The sequence below is a fragment of the Trichoplusia ni genome, chromosome 1 (genome assembly GCF_003590095.1).
Source record: "Trichoplusia ni isolate ovarian cell line Hi5 chromosome 1, tn1, whole genome shotgun sequence".
Taxonomy (NCBI): Eukaryota; Metazoa; Arthropoda; class Insecta; order Lepidoptera; family Noctuidae; genus Trichoplusia; species Trichoplusia ni.
This window is the reverse complement of record NC_039478.1, coordinates 5,609,264-5,626,483: the sequence shown is the minus strand read 5'-3', so window position 1 is coordinate 5,626,483 and position 17,220 is coordinate 5,609,264. Positions and strand designations below refer to the sequence as shown.

At 35.6% G+C, this 17,220-nt stretch overlaps 1 protein-coding gene across 2 annotated transcripts in view; it reads right to left on the bottom strand.

The window, feature by feature from the left end:
• The window catches only part of LOC113491737 (probable G-protein coupled receptor CG31760), a 68,078-nt gene that overhangs the window by 4,940 nt on the left and 45,918 nt on the right, over nt 1-17,220 (bottom strand). For both annotated transcript variants that reach the window (XM_026868889.1, XM_026868898.1), the window contains exons 3-8: nt 12,779-12,907; nt 3,018-3,201; nt 1,561-1,756; nt 1,204-1,362; nt 522-660; nt 174-306 (exon numbers count right to left, since the gene is read on the bottom strand). In XM_026868889.1, the coding sequence (XP_026724690.1) occupies nt 174-306; nt 522-660; nt 1,204-1,362; nt 1,561-1,756; nt 3,018-3,201; nt 12,779-12,874 (907 nt within the window). In that variant the 5' untranslated portion in view covers nt 12,875-12,907. The remainder of the gene's footprint in view (nt 1-173; nt 307-521; nt 661-1,203; nt 1,363-1,560; nt 1,757-3,017; nt 3,202-12,778; nt 12,908-17,220) is intronic.

Sequence of the window (17,220 nt, the reverse complement as noted above, 5' to 3'; positions counted from 1 at the left end):
TTATTTTAAATTTGTTAACCACGAATTGTTCTTGAACATAAAAACTGCAACATGAGTACTTACATATTAACACCTAAACTCAAATATATGTTACAATCAGCAGAACACACAAATAAGTGAGTTATTTATATCTTTGCCTCTGTTGGGCAATGCTAAAACTTTATATTTCTCACCTTCAACGAGAGATCCATTGTATCCTTCAGGATGATGTATTGAATAGTAGCCGGGACGACATCGACAGATATATGATCCCCGCGCCCATCCCGCGTGTCGAACGCTCATCTCTCTGTTGGGCTTGTATTCACACTAGAAAATAAATAATCTGTTTTATATTTACATTTCGGACACAACTATTTTACATAGAACATTATTTTTGGTAACAAAATTAAAAAGTACCTAAACAAATAAACATTTTCACAATAAGACTAGGTCTTATATGCACAGAAGAGGGACTTTTATCTTTATTTATTCTTGGACAGACATACAATTTGGAAGTCCATGCACGACTTAAGAAAACTTACGTAAGTAGTTTCGTTAGGGCATTTGTGTGTTCCGTGAAACGAATAAATTTGGTTGTCATTTTCGTCCTCAGTATCAGCCTCGCACTGGTTTATTTCCAAGCTAGATATGTCAATGTCGAGCGAGACTATACCTTTTAGTCTGAAATGGGAAATAACAATGTTTCAACATGATAAGCCGAAAAAATCTAATCGAAAATCCCATCACAAATATTGTTTGTAGAGGCACAAAAATGAATGTGCAATCGCATTTTCTTTCTACCAGGCTATAACTCTTTGCCGCAAAATACTTTCGTACAAATTTAAAATTGTCAGGAACTAGGTGTGAGCGATTTATAAAATAATAACCTCTATGTTTAAGCTCTGCGATACGTTAAAACGAAATGGAAATCTCTATAATGGTGGCCATGAATTACTTGAAAAGCGGATTATGTAGGATCATAATAATTTAAACACTTTTCGAAACTGCTGAATTGGGGTTCACTGCGATTGGGCATTCAGATAAATAATGAGTTTATGGTTTATTTTTATATAAAAACTTCTGTTAACGCAATAAAATTGGTGGTCAACCTACCTATAGAGTACAGACTTTTTAACGTAACTACAAGTTTGGGCTTCACTCAATAACAGTTAACGACAGTTTAATTAAGAAAAGACCATAATATAGTGAATAAAAAATACTCACCCACGGATAGTAGAAACAGGTACTGTGTAAGATAGAAGCCATCTTTTTGCTTCGCAGCTGTAGTATGGGTACGTCCACCAGCCTTCCATAGTGGCTCCTGGTGGTGACGGCATGAACTTTGGAGAACGTAGCGTTTCTATCTCACGCGCTGATTCGTACCTGACGTATTGTAATGAGGGACTTATTCAAAAGACCCAAGAGGAAGGTAAGAGGGAAAAAATCTTATAATTCTATTTTACGCTTGAATTTTATTGGAAAGGTACTAAAGACAGTTCCAGTCCGGAAATCATAATGTTTCCGCTTTATCCAGATTTCTTTTAGAAGAAGGTCCTGTTGACAATTGTGTTATGTACTTACCATGGATATTCAGGGTCTGGTGGTTTTTCCAGCTGCGGAGATACAACAGCCACAGGATCTGCGGTTCCGTATCTTTCCCAAGCTACGGCACTATTTACGACGCCGTCTGATCTTAGGGCCATTGCTCTTGATCCTACTGCTCGTTCTGTAGGGCTGGCCCCTAATACCAGGCCTTGGGATACTGCCATCAGAACCTCTGTGGAAATAAAGAAGTAAGTAACTTTCACTATGGGATGAATTGAATGTAAATTGAGACTTCTGCTATGAAGTGGTGAAAGACACAGGAAGGGTCTGGGGAGGCCTTTGGCCAGCAGTGGACACAAGGTATGGGTACGAAAAGAAACTATGATTCGATCTTGTCAATGTCCTAAAACCTTGACGCAATTAAAAGTGTCGATCTAATTGAAAATGTCAGTACAAGTTTACAGTTAGCTATTTGAGGATGAAAGTAATTGCTGAATTAACTCTAGAAGGTATGCTATTGTGTAGGTACTTCGAAGCTGAGGCATTGTCTTAGTGCCTTGCACTGCTTTTAATTAATCTTCTCGTCAGATATTTTCTTTTCGCCTTTGAAAATAAATTGCAGACACGAACCTTCGTCTAATGAAATAATGTGGTAACATAACAGAATGGATTAGAGGTTACATAGAAAGATGTAATACATGTATGTCGACAAAAGATCTATTAACTCTTTGTATTTAAATAACAATTTAGTTTGAAAATACCTGTCACTACAAACTAATATTTATTTACACAGATTTCTGTGAACTTCTGTCGATAAAGTCAATACGCATTCGCTCAGTACACGTTAACCCCGATCCCGATAGCCTGACAAATATTTGTTTCGTCTGGAGATCCAATTTCGAATAGATATTGACGCAGTTTCAATGGTACTGTGGACCCCACGCTACTGGTAACAACGAGTTTCGAAGGTCAATATAACACATTTAACTTAAAGTCTCTTTACTATGGTTTGTTGCATCTGTGAAAGAGAGATTCTGCTATACGCTGTGTTGTGCGCTGTCTCCTTTTCAGAATCTCAACAGTTTTACTTTAAGAAGTTAGACCAACAGGTCCTATAAGTATGTCAGGTTTTCTTTGATTTTTCGGGTCAATAGATGGTGAAATAACACTTGAACTTCGTTATTGACAGCGGCATTATTAGCGCCTTTAAGTCGTTTCAAGTGCACTTGTACCAGCACTTTGGGCATTCCAACAAGTGTTTTCTTCTGCGACGACATTGAGTATACTAACTTGTCCGCGGATTTTGTTTTACGAAACAAGATTGGAGCATTTGGAGCATAAACTGAATCAGTGTAGGCTTGAATAGATGTATTTACAATAGTCTCTTTCTCTTTTCTCGACCTTCTTTTGTTTTTGAACAGACATTCATTGACATGTTCTCGACTGTTTAACATGGGTAAAGCGGCTAAATATAGTTGATAACAGTCTCATACCCGCAGTTTCCAGCCCGAGCTGATGGAGGAGGTTAGCAGCGAGATCTGCTCTGGCTCTGGCCGTGTCCCAGCGTGCTGCGTGTAGAGGAGCTCGCAGCCGCCCATACCGATGCGTGACGCACAGCGCCCCTGTTGCACCGGTGGCCACTGCGTGCACCAATCGGAGGGATGACTCGACTTCTTCCTGTGAGGCAAAATGAGAAAAATGTTGTACAAAAATCGGTATCCGCATTTGGGGGCTTAATACCTCCACTTTCTTAATCTGTTGTAAAAAAGACACCGCTCTACGCAGTGCAATGCGCTCTCACTTCCACAACTTTAGTTACTGTTATTGTGATTGTAGAACCACTTGGGTCGACGAAAACAAAGATATATAAAGCTATGTAGTAAAATGTCTCGGTAGATATGTAAATCATGTTTCGAGAAGTGACGAGTTCGTATTGATTATTCAAATTGTTCTTGTAAAAGTTTTGGACCAAAAATTTGGATTATTGGGTTATCTTACGGAAGGTTTGATTAAAGGACTTTGAAATACTTTTGAGGTAGATCTAAATCTTACTGACAACCAAACAACAAAACAACACAATGTTATAAATCAAAATCCCAAGTTGGGTGAATAAATTCCATACACATGAAAATTGAAAAACAAAATATGGTAAAATAATTTACATGCGGCATTCATTTTTCTCGTCACGCGTTCCGAACACGCCTACTCATGTTAATGAAATTATACTAAACAAATAATACATTGTGATGAACCCAGATCGTTATTTTTTCTACATATTTTTATTTCTACCGTAACGTTTGAGAGATTCTACGTTTTTCGAGAGTTTAAACCATAGATATTCGACGCTTCTCTACAGACCCCTAAGGTAAAAAATCCCCTAAGGTATTGTAACATCTATATCTATACTAATATATATAGCTGAAGAGTTTGTTTGCTTTTGTGTTCAATAGACTATTAATCGAGGAAGGTTTTAGGCTTTATATCATCACGCTGCAACTAATAGGAGTAAAGATATAATGGAAAATGTGGCAAAAACGGGAAAAAATATTCATATTCGAGGGCTTCCGTTCAAAAATTAGTAACTTATATCTTCCAACTACGCGGACGATGTCGGGGGCAACAGCTAGTGAATTAATAAAAAATGGTCTTAGGTGAGAAGATTTCCTCACTGTGTTTTCCACCATGGCAGGTGGTATTTACTATATAACACGCTCATGAGTTTTAAAACAAGTCTGTCCCTGTTTTTTTATGCAAAATGAAGCGTCATTTGTCTCTTAGTAACAATTATCACAAACAAACTTTCAGCTTAAATGTAGTTTATTTACAAAAGCCATTAAGAAATAGCTAGGGTAGCAAAGAGAACCATTTAAAGTTTCATTTCAAAGGTCGCAAGTATAGCATAATGAAATGTAACTGCTCTTTTCGTTCTTAAGAAATAAGCTGAAGACGACTCTGCTTTTGCATAACTGTGTAAAGAATATAACAGTAATAAGAGATATTAGCCAGCAAATTTTAAACTGCATGACAACGAAGATAAAGTACTAATATAAAGATATTAAAGTAATAAAAACTACTGATCCCTCGCCCCAATTTATTGTATTGACAGTGAGTGTTCCGCCCCGTACTGAATTTCCCATTATAGTGTTGGCAAAATGCTTAGGAGAATGAAAAGTGTTATTTTAATCCAATTTACACTCGTAAATAGCGGAATTGGGGTCCCGCGACATGTTATCCTAGCATCGTATTATCAAGCAATATGCAAACTATACGATTGCCAATCACTCGGATGCCGCGACGCCGGCCAAATTTAACTAGCAAGATTGACTATCGACAGTATCGACAAAGGAATGTGTAAAGGTAAAAATCAAAATTTCATTCTTACTTGCTTATTAAATATTTCTATATTCTCACACTTAATATTTCATACGAAAAGCGCACGACGTAAAGTCATTTACGAAATTGAATTTAACTTGTTGAATGTTTTTGTGCTAAGCGCCTGCTTTAATAACACGAGGCTGAGTATGAATGTCGTCGCGTCAACAACCACGGAACCATTTGCAACAGCGGGGCTTCTAATTAAGGTTAGAAATGGGACAAAGCTTGTTTAATTTATAAGCATTGTAATAACAACACAACGCATGTTATTCGTATGTTTTTTGGCTGTGGGATTATGATGTGATGTTTTCCGCCCACAATGGAATATCCCACTGTAAATGGAAAACAACATACCCTAATCTGTTGCTCTTCTCGGAAAGGTAAAACCTTTTTGACAAATAGATAAAGTTTTTTTTGTTCACGTTTTAAAAGAACTCATTAGACCCAAAAATAAAAATTTCGAGACGAACGAATACTGAAGAATATGGATGGTCTATACCTGTAGTTTCAATATAATATCATGCTTTGCACACAAAGGTAGGTTAGGTAAACCATTAGGAATTATTTTCCGTTCATTAAATAGAGTATTGCTAATCATTCGAAGAGGTTTATCGCTGTACACATATAATGAACTTGATTAGATGATGACCCGATTAGTAGAACTACGCCTGACCTAATTAACTTTATAACTCTTAGCTTTGATAGCGATCGGATAAGAAAGTTTGTTGATAGGTAATCCGTTAACAATTAAACCTTTGCAGAATGGGGAAGATTGAAAACAAGGGGGTCAGAGCACCATCCTAACCTTTTCCCAAGGGGGGCCGGACAAAGGTAATTAATGGATTAAGAAGCCAAAAGAAAAATTCACTAATACCAAAAAATACCTCCACTACCTCTTCCGTATTAAAGTGAGACCTCGTACTATGCCGTGTTGAGCAAACTCTCGGTTCAAGTCTTAAAAAAAACTGGTGCAGGCTTTACGTCTTCGTGTACTTCTTCCTAGCTCGAAGTATTACAATGCATTGTCATACACTGGCGCCAAAACGCTTAAGACGTAAGGCGGTTAAGGTTTAGTCTATAAGACTCTGACACTAAACAGGGACTAAGGGGCAGGTGTCCATGTTTATACCGCCTTGCAAAAAAGGTTTTCTTAAATTATAAGAGAATGTGAACTTTGAATGGAATTCTTCTTCATCCATCTTTTATGAGACCAAACCGTTAAGATTTATTCATGATACCCCACTCCCAGTTATAGCGAAGTGTTTGGGAAACCTCCAAAAAATATCCTCTTTAACGTTTAGGAACAAATTTTACTTTCAGAATAATTTACAAATACCTAGTGGAGTGTTTGCTTTAAAGTTACGAGGTCTAGATTTTTCTTTCTGTAAATATGCGGCAACGTCTGCGGATTACAGTTTAAAAAATAAATCCGTCCTTTTACCAGCATAATGTAAGCTAAAAACTATTACGAACAAGAAGAAGCTTCGTAAATGATCCTTTGTAATTCCTTTACAATTTCTACGTGGCTTTTTATAAAGGGCACGTGTATAGCTAATCAGGTCTGGGAAGGTAAGTGTTTGTTCAAGTACAGACACGTTAGCTCCTAACGAGTTTCAAATGAGCCAAGAGTCTTCAATTGAGTATAGGCTTTGCCTGTACTACGAGCTGTATCTAAAGGACTGTGGCCTTGTTGGAGCAAGACGGAGCGATATGCTGCCCATAGCGCTATCTCTTGTTAACAAGGGACATTTCTGGATTAAGGAGCTCATTTACGAGTAAAGGTTTTTTATTTGTTTAATAGAATGTTGTATTATTTTTTTTGGGAACGGCTTAAACAAACAATGGTTGGTGTTGTTGTTTATGAATCCTTAAGTATGCTAATTAGAAATATGAAATTGGTATCCTTTGATTTTCCCACATCATCATTCTGGAGATGCCTTTCACTGGTATTCGTATTTTCATTTTGTAGGGCTACAACTTTCCTTATGAGTGTGTTTATGGCCTTATAAAATGGGATAGTGTAAGAACGATAAACTAGTTATCTACGATAAATGAAGCCTCTGATCGGCCTTTAATAATATCATTATTTATTTTACTTTCTCTTAATAAAGATTAATTTTGTACTCTACCGTTATAAAATTAAAAACCTTTCAAATATTCTGATTTTCTCGTTAATCTTGGAACACCTGTGATTGTGTTAGTATTATATTGAATACTTCTCTCTCTCGTCTCTATACTTCTAAATGTCTTACAAAATTAAAATTCTTAGTATCTTCATAAATAGACGATGAAATATTGTATTAAAGTCGCCATGGATATAAAGAGATAGTTTTCAGCAAAATTGCAGGTATTTTATTGCAATCTGTTGGACAATGGAAGGAAATTGGCAAGACTTATTGTTAAGATTGCCGGCAACAGGTCTGGCAATAAGATGACTATTGTTTGGCAACTAGCTTAAATAACCTCAAGTGCAAAATGGAGATAAAAATTGTAGCATATGATTTTTGTGATGGTAGTTATAAATTTAATACAAAATGGATGGTTTCAGAAGAAGGATGATTCATTGTTGAAAGATGCAAACTATTTGGGCAATCTCGGTAAATATCTACGTGAAGACGAAGACAGGTTTTGAGCAACGTTTTAAACAGAGCCGCAGCTTAAATAATAGAAATTCTAAAAAACAACATATTGCAGATCGAAATTCGTACGGAAGGACCAAAAATATTTGTCATCGACGAGGTGTTATAAAATCGTGTAAAATCAGAAAATGACAGTGCTCTGATTTAACACAATTTATAAAGACACAACAGTTTTTCAGAAACAGTCCAATCATTTAAATTTTATTAAAACCCCACTTGATAAAGAAGTCCATTTTAAAATGTTGTACTCGCAATTTAATTTAAAACTATCTGTGAAGGAGGCTGTGCTATCGCTGGCAACCATCATGGACGCTATCGATTCGCGAAGTCTTACTTTAAATAGATGGGAAGATTGTAAGCAGGTCGACTGTTGCTCTGAAAGTTCACAGCCTTATTTTAAATTCTATTCTCAATTCGAAAGTATTCTGTTTTTTTTATGTTTGTTACTTAGGAGTGACTGAACTGAGTTTGTTGATTCTGTTTTCATTTTTTAATAATTAATGTCATTAACGTTCTGTTAGATTAAGTTATAAAAGTGGTGCAATGTATTTTTTTAAATAACATTTTACAAACAATACATACTCATCTTATTTTCTCGTCTCGATCAATAGAGATTTTAAAAATTGTTTACGTTTTTTTTTAGTCCTTAGTTTAAAATTAAGTTAGTTACAATAATAATAGTCTTATTTTTTTTTGTATTTATGTAATACCTATGGTAATACTTTATTTTCATTTAGAACGAGATTTCTGCCGTCCTTGGCACTTCATTGTTTTTAGACTGTCAGTTATAGCTAAAAAAAAACGCAAGAACCTTCCTAGTAAATGCATACAGAATTTCATAGAAATCGGTCTAGCCGTTTTGGCGTGAAGAGGTAACAAGCATATATAGATACTCACACACAAACACCTTTACATACTTTATAACATTACTATGATTATTACACACATTACCTACCTGTCTTGGACGACATACACAGTCCATACCTCAACGCCCGAGGCAAATAGATGTATAATTATAGATGCTCTATTAAGTGGCATCTAATTAAGATACCCATTTCACTCCAACTTGATTATCTTAGAGGAAATTGGAATAATTATTGGCCTAAGCATTTTCCTTGAAGATCGATGTCGATAAGATATTATACTTAATGATTTCTCATTCTCCCTACAGCTTAGATTTTTGACTGCACGGATAGAAGACTTATTGAGGTCACCAGACCAATCTCAGTGAGCGCGACATACCGCGGGTTTGATTCGATCATGCATTTTTTTGATCCACGGTTGTTTGTCGTGAGTCTAGGTATCTTTGTACATATGACTTGAATGTTTGTGACAACCCCCGCGGCACAAGCATTAAATTCCTTAGTGAAAGAAGATTATTTTAAGTAAGTTTTTGGGCAAAAGTAAACCCTATATTACTTAGAGACACTATGTCTCTTATTGGGACAAAACTCAATGGTTGTTTTTTACAAAAGAATATAGGTTATTCATCATCATTATCTCATTTTTATGGCCTGTCCAAGCGGATAGGACGTCACTGTACTATTAAGCTTACAAAACAGTAACAGTAATACAGAATAACTTAAGCCATGGTGGTAGATTCCTGCACCTGTCTATTAAAGTATTATACGTAACCGTAACAAAATAAATAAGCAAGTACAATTAAAGCCTCATAATTTCAAACTTTGTAAAATGTACCTAAAAATACCTGGTAAGTACATTAGGCGAAACCTTTTTAAAATTATTATTTAATTATTCATGAACCCACGGGTCAGCGGTTCGGTTTTCATTGAGTTTCGAGTTTTTCTAGGAATCATTTTCAAAAGAAAATATAAAATAAGAATGAGGTAATTTTTTATTCATTTAAAAAGTTTTGATGAATGCTTATTTGAAGACATTTTTGGCTCAGGTAATTTAATCAAAGGTTGTCATTTATTATACAAAGCTGAATAAATTATTATACAAACAGGAAGCGAAGCCAGACAATAATACAAAGCCAGTAATATTATTGCAGTTATGAAAGAGACGCCTACGCGTTGTACTGTCGTATTTGTTGTTAAAGAAAATTGTTACCAAGAAATTCAAGAATACGTCATCTGTAAAATTTCTATTGGCTAGCTGTCACGATTCGTGAGGTTCTTACAAATTCTCACAAGCGGTGACTCAGTAGCGATTCACCGTTTCTCCATGAAGGACGCTAATGAAGGTTTTTGTTGACCGAGCTGTAGATTACAAATCCTGTTCAAAATAACTGGGGCTAAGGACTGTCTGGACTTTAACCTTAACAATGGCCACAGTGATATAGCTGCTAAATTTCACATTACCTAGGTATACATACCTAAAAAATTCCGGTTAACAGCTATAGGAACTGAACAACTTTTTTCGGATCCATACAGAGTCCTTTATTATAAGATGGTGGCGGGGCTGTCAGTGCAAGTCACGCCCCCCGTATGTATTGTCAGTTCGACTCGTGATTCGAATCGTCCTCACTATTAAAATAGAGTGTCATTTTTTCTCCGTGCAATAATAATTTTTGACATCTTTATCGCTGTCACGATCATTTTTGCAACTTACTTAATTTCCCTTGTTACCAGACAACGTGTAATAACGAAGAGGAAATCGAAAATATATAGTTACTGTTTAATAGCACTATTAAATTTGATGATTTTTTTAAATTGCATGAACAAACTATTTTTTTTACAGTTGGCATCACGTACATACCTATCCTTTTATGACCTTTGAATACTTTTTATTGCAATGTTTTAAACCTTAATTTCATCGGCAAAACCTTCCTTTACCTAATTTGTAACTGAAATCTGAAACTGAAACCAAGCTCTACACGTGGATTCGTGTATACTGCGAAATTCACGAAAATGGAAGAAGAAAACAATTTCAACAGCCTATCAACAGAGTACCTAGCTTTATAATTAAAGCGGGTCTTCCGATATCAGTGTGCTAGCCTGTAACCCAATTTTAAGCTTTTCGAACGGCCATTTTGGGTAGGCATGTGTGAAAATCGCCTACCACTAACTATTATAGTAAGTCTGTTGCAAGTGTGCGAGAAAGACGCCGTTATACGAAATGTGGTGTTCTATCTCGCTTCCACAGCTCAACAGACTACATTAACGTATAGTGGTAGAATTTGCAATGTATATGCTCACAATGGATCATGCAAGAAACATTAATTCCGTTCAACACGCGTTGTTTTCGGAATTCGCTGTGAAATACGATTTTGCGTATTTTTGTTGCAGTTGAGTTAAATGTACACTGAGTGACAATGTTGTTTAATTAAATTTGTATTTACTTGTTACGCTTTTTATCAAAGAGAAAGTACTATACTTGATAGATACCATACTTGGTGTATATGCAATTAATAAATTTATAGGATAAGTTACATTTTTAGATATAGTATTGAGAACATTAAATCGGTATAATAACAATCCTGCGTTGATCCTGCTTGTAAACTATCTCTGTATCAAGTTCCACCTAAATCTGTTCAGTAGTTCTTGCGTGAAAGAGGAACAAACATCTACGCTTACATACTTTCTCGTTTATTATATTAGTAGGATATACAGTGTATCAAAAGAACAAAGTAAAGCTCGACTCGCGATCCCTCGCGACTCCGGTTGAGTCTAAAACGAAACTCGTCGGTCTACCCCGATAAATACGCGTGAGTAAACGGTTACATCATTTAATAATGAATCATTCTCACGATAGTTACTATCAAAATAAAGTAAAGCTGTTTAACATTTTAATTGCATTTCCTTCCTGCATACTTGGACTTACGAGCTCCCGAAAATTCAAAATGGCAACAATATGAAAATGTACATACTAACCGAAATTAATTTCACTCATACCAAGTAGAAGTTCCCGTCAACTGCAGCAGACATTTCTGAAGGGTTAGCTGTTGGTCGCATATTGTGTGGCTATCAAAAACTTACCACGCAAACTAAGCTGCCAGCGTTATTGCTAAAACTTCATACAAGTGTCATTTCGTTGAGTTCTTATAGTGTTTCAAACTAATTTACCATGTTTTACGACTTCCTCGGACTTCTTTAAACAGATCTCTTTATCTAGGTATAATATTTTTTTACTTATTTAAGAAGTGGTTTTTGTGCAGCAGTGTGACGTTTCTAGTACCTACTGGTTTTATATATTTTACTTTAAAAACTAAATCGCATGTCTCTTTGATCGACACTATCTATGTTTATATTAAGAAGTATCCACATACATTTTTGATCAAAAAACATGGACCACATATAAAAAATTTCATTTCAATATTTCGTTCAAAATACAAATTTTGAATGGCCTTTTATTTAATTCTTTAACGAACTAGTACGTTTCAAATTGAAACGATGTATTAAATGAATTGCGAGAGCTTCACACAAAACAAGAAATTAGGTATACTATTGCCAAGATCAATTTGCGAAATTCAGGCAAGTTTACTGGAGCGAAATCTTAGATTAGTTTTGTCAACCACAGGCCTCAGACTCATCTTACAGTCTAGATTCCCCTTGGGCCCAAGTAATTGCGATGCAGTTGTTGAGGCAAAATCTACCTCCAATCCGAAAATGTAAAAAGCAAGCTTTATTTAAACCAATAACTACAACTTTAGAAAACACAAAAATGTTTCTTGGACAAAATTTCAATGATAGATTTTTGATTGTAAAAGTTAGGATTTTTTGGCAAACGAAATTTTTGGGAAGAATTCCAGCCACGAAGTAGAATTGCTTCCTATTTTGCAACTTCCTTTCGTTTTTTTTTTCTAAGGATAAGAAGAACTGCAGAGTAAAAACAAATACATAGATATACAGACTATACAGGCTGTACGCAAACAGAATCGTTAAAAGATGGGAACCAGTGGAATGTTGAACCCGTTTGTTTGATGACACACTCATTGTAGAAAAAAACTGTACTACTGTGTATATTCAAAGGTGGCCTACAATTCCTTCTCGATATTATTGTCTGGGTTTAAATTAGCTAGCTCTACTCTTTGGTTAGTAGTCTGCTTTTGCGTCCCCTTGTTACCCAGTGAAACCACAGCAGGGAACGTAAATGCAGACTTCTAACCCAAGGGTAGAGATGTCCTCACGAGGTATACTTCATCGTTTTGTTTGTGGTGTCTTAGAGTCATTAAGAAGGAGCGTGTAGTTTTCCACAAGGATACCGCGTCATTTAAAAATCATTTTATCAATCAACTTTTATCAGGTGAAAATTGCTGATGCTTGATAGTCACGTACCCGGTAGCTGGTGGTGTTGGCGGCTTCCGTGGGAGGTAACGAGAGCAGCGCGAAGGGCAGCAGCAGCGCACTGGACATGCGCCGCGGCCCCCCCATCACTGCCCACCATTCGCGCGCGAACGCGCCTTCCTGCAACCAGACAAACCAATAAAACCTCCATTGATACCCATAATCAGCTTTAAGAACTTAAGGCTGATATTTAAAATAGAATCCAGTATTTTAAAAAATAATCCATACGTCGCGGGGGATTTCTCAAACGGATGTAGTTTCTTGCCGGTTCTTCTCCGTAAGAAAGAAGCTTTGGAACCGTGCAGCTGGAGTCATTATTGTAACGTTCTAAAATTGCCTAGGAAACAGCCTATTTGGAATGAAAACTTTTGAATTTCCGGAAAAGCATTCTTGGTTCACACAAACGTATGTCCTGCAAGGGGATCGAACCCGCAACACATCACGCTTATCACATACATCCTATTCCCAATTGTTCCAGATTTAGACCACTAACACTAATACATTATGCATGGCAATAAAGACCTGTTTACCGCATACGGTATACAAATTTCGTAGTCTTCCCCTTCAAAAACCTTTCCGTGTTGAGACTTAATCTACTGACATATTCATCTTCACATGTAGGTACGAAAACGTCGTCTAATTTCGCTCTGGTCGTTTAGGAGAATTAATGTGGTAGCAGATAAGCTGATAAACATATAATTTATCATCATTAAAAGAGATCAGATGTCGGTGCATTCCCTCTATTTTTTTGGATTCTTTATAAGTACGATGGAGTCGACTCAGATATATTTAGAAGATTACGGAAACATATAAAAAAAATGGTTTTTCATTTATCAATGGAGATATTCGACGTCTTTGGAATCTAGAGTTCCAAGTCCCATTCTCTTGCTTCTTGTAGCAAGAAAATTTTTGATTCGCTAAGCCAGCCAAAATATTGAGAAAAAAGACTTGTTTCTAGGACATAAAGGTCTAAAATAGCCGAGTACCCTATTAGTTGTTTTAAACAAAAACTAACCTATTTCATAGGAATTATAAAACATACGCCCAAAATTCACAGTATGTAAGTCCCTAAACCCTTTAAAATCGTTACCCTATTAACAACATACTATTAAGTATCTACATGTTATTATAAACTACACCCTTCTTAAAGTTTGATACTTTGAGATCTGCCCTTAGGGCCGGGTACGTGATGTTATGTATCAAATTACCCAAATCAACAAATCTTGAACGCAAAATCCTTGATGGGATCGGATTTATAACTATCCTAAAATATCAAGTTATGTTGTCGATTAAAGCGCTTTTGATTAAACCCGTTATAACGTTAAATAATGTAAGCATTGGAATCATTTATCCGTTTAATATTACCTTTAGAATGATAGGTATTTATGGAATACTATTAGTAGTGGTATAGGGATTTCTAAGCCTCGGGTTATTTTTTGGAGGTTGTGGCTAAGATCAGTAAAACGTTGATGAGAATGGTTTTGTTTTCTACCGATCTATCGTAATCATCGGTGATAAGTTTCAGTGATTTCAAAACTAGAAGAGTATAAATAAGCGCCAGCTTAACTTTTTTATGATCGTCGTTTTAACTGTTGATACCTAATGACAATTAGAAACTATCCAGTATAACTCTCATTTAAACTAAACAAATGTTAATCTAAATGAGTTCATCAAAAAAGAAATTCCACAAATTTTGCACCAAAGCGGGCCATAAAATAACGCTGATTTTCTCCCAAATAAAAAAGTAGGATGGTTTCAGGTGATAGTCGCGTGGTTGGGTATCCAGGTCAACTGTTTAGGTGCGACCACAGCCCGGGGCGGTTCCGGCTACATCCAACATTCCCTCAGCGGGTTCCCGGAGAATCAATTTTGAGACGCTCGCGTTTTCCTCTTGAAAGGGTTGGATGTTTTTAATAATTTTGTGCTATTTTAACCGTGACCTTTCAAGATGATATAAGCACATAATAGGTTAGAGATGAATATCTTCGTATATCAAAATACGTAGATCTGTTAATCGTGGTATTTTTTGGGAGCATATACCTGTCTGAATATGGAGTTTTAAGACCAAAGATTCTCTATCACTAAATTGATTTACGAAAGGACTGGTCTAGTTGTAAATGCAATAACTGTAAAGGACTTCAGTTGGGTCCGAAAGTAGTTTGGTCTAGTAGTCAGTCAACGTCGATAACTACACAAGTTTATTAATAGAAAATACAATCAATAAAGAATAAATATTTTTACATAAAACGGATGGGAAAATTAAATCTTTTTTTGTGCCTATGACTATATTTACTAATAACTTTGAGACAAAGCACTCGATAACTTTGATATGCTTTATCTCCGCTGAAGTACGAATTGACCCTTATAATAATAATCTCGTGATGTTAAACTAAAATTATTCAAAACCTGAATCTTATTTGAAATGGAATCTCTTGGTAGTGAGCCAAGTTACATGTCAGTGGTAATGATTTCCCAACTGGAGTCTAAATACAGTCAAGTGCAAATAATTTTAATTGCACTTTTAGTGTTAACGTAAATAGGTTAAATACTATGGAAGTTGGAAGATGTTTGTTTCATGAAATCATATTAAGACTTCTTGGTCCGGCGGTAGAGGCCACGTAAAGGAGAAAAGGTTACAAAGACGGTAAATTAAATTAATCAACTTTTCAGAAATGTAATTAGTAACAAAATTAGTATGTTTGTGGGTCTATAAACAAAACAACAATGAATCTTGGGTATTTATTTAGAGACGCGAAGCTTGTTAATAAGTCGTAATGGGACGATAATTATGCGACATAAATAAAAAACATTCTCATATCTACAAATTACACATAGGTCATTGTATATGTGTATTATTTTTATAACTGTTATTTTTCATGAAACAGAATAAATAAGTAAATTCTTTTCGCACTTCAGTAATATTATTTCAAAATGGGTTCAACTAAAAGGGGTGGAAATAATATACTCTGAAAACTGATGTCTCATGTATGGCAATGCTAATTCTTTGGGCAAAATATAGACCAGCCTTCTGACCAGTTACTAAGTTGTATTTGTTATCCTTTCACGAACGACTAAATTACTTAACGGAATGAGATAAAATTCTGCATGTTTATAGTTGGTAAAAAGATCATGGGCATACACATTATACACCTACATACATTTATATTTGCCGCGATAACATCGCGCTGCGGTAAGCTATAGGTAAATAGCTATCGATAAAAAAATATACGTAAAATTAATTAAGACGAAAAATTCTCAATTCATATTCAATTTTGAACTTGATTTTGAAAGGATCTATTATTCTTGGAAGAAAGTCGTTTGTTTCAAAATGTAATCTTAAATTAATGTCAAAATAGTCAAATGAAAAGGACCGATTGTTCTAAAGATAAAGTTTGATAATAAGTTCCTAAAGTAAATATAATTCAGACAGACCTTTCTTTTATATTAAACCACTAGCTGTTGCCCGCGACTTCGTCCGCGTGGTTAGAAGATATAAGTTATGATTTATATCTGCCACATTTTCCATTGTATCTTCGCTGCTATTAGTCGCAGCGTGATGGTATAACCTTCCTCGATGAATGAACTATTTAACACAAAAAGAATTTTTCAATTTGGACTAGTAGTTCCTTAGGTTAGCGTGTTCAAACAAACAAACAAAGTCTTCAGCTTTATATGTTAGTATAGATTACATTCTGCAAAGTATGAAATTAAAATTCCAAAACGAAATCCTTACACATTTGCACTAGTACACTAATGACATTTAAAACTGTTGAGTGCTACGAACATGTTATCTCCAGTGCAAGTGCCAACGTACCTATTACCGCGGACGACTTCTAATTACTCAATTTTAGTGTTAATGCTGAATAGTTGGCATTTCAACTCGGGATGTCGCCTTTTGGGCACAGTTCCAATAAACTTGTGCAAGTGCTAGATACTCGTATATCCCTCTCTAACTAACGAAATGCACTGCTTTAGCACTTGCGTCGCTGTTCCGACCGTATTTACGTGATTTACTTTCGCGAATGCATTCGGAATGGTTTTTGTGATAACTCCGCTTTTAAGGTAATGCATTTTTTTTATATATTTTTGGGAAATGTACAAGTTTCTTGATAACTGCTGGTCAACATGCTCGATTTAAGTAATCCAATGGGTGGATAAATGCTAGATTTGAAAATAAAACCAACTTAAGAGCCAGCGTTTAAAAGGGTAAATTAAACTTTCACATCAGCTAGCTTCAAAATGATGTATCTACTCAATCTGATATAAGTAAGTGCCAAGCCTTAATTCGTACTTTTGGTTTGTTTTAGAGCTTGTCAACGATTTTTATTTTAGTATTATTAGTTACAGCGGCCACAAAAAGACATCAAATGTCTAGCTAGCTTTCTTCATGAGATACAGCGTAGTGATAGACGCATCGAACAGACTTAATTTAC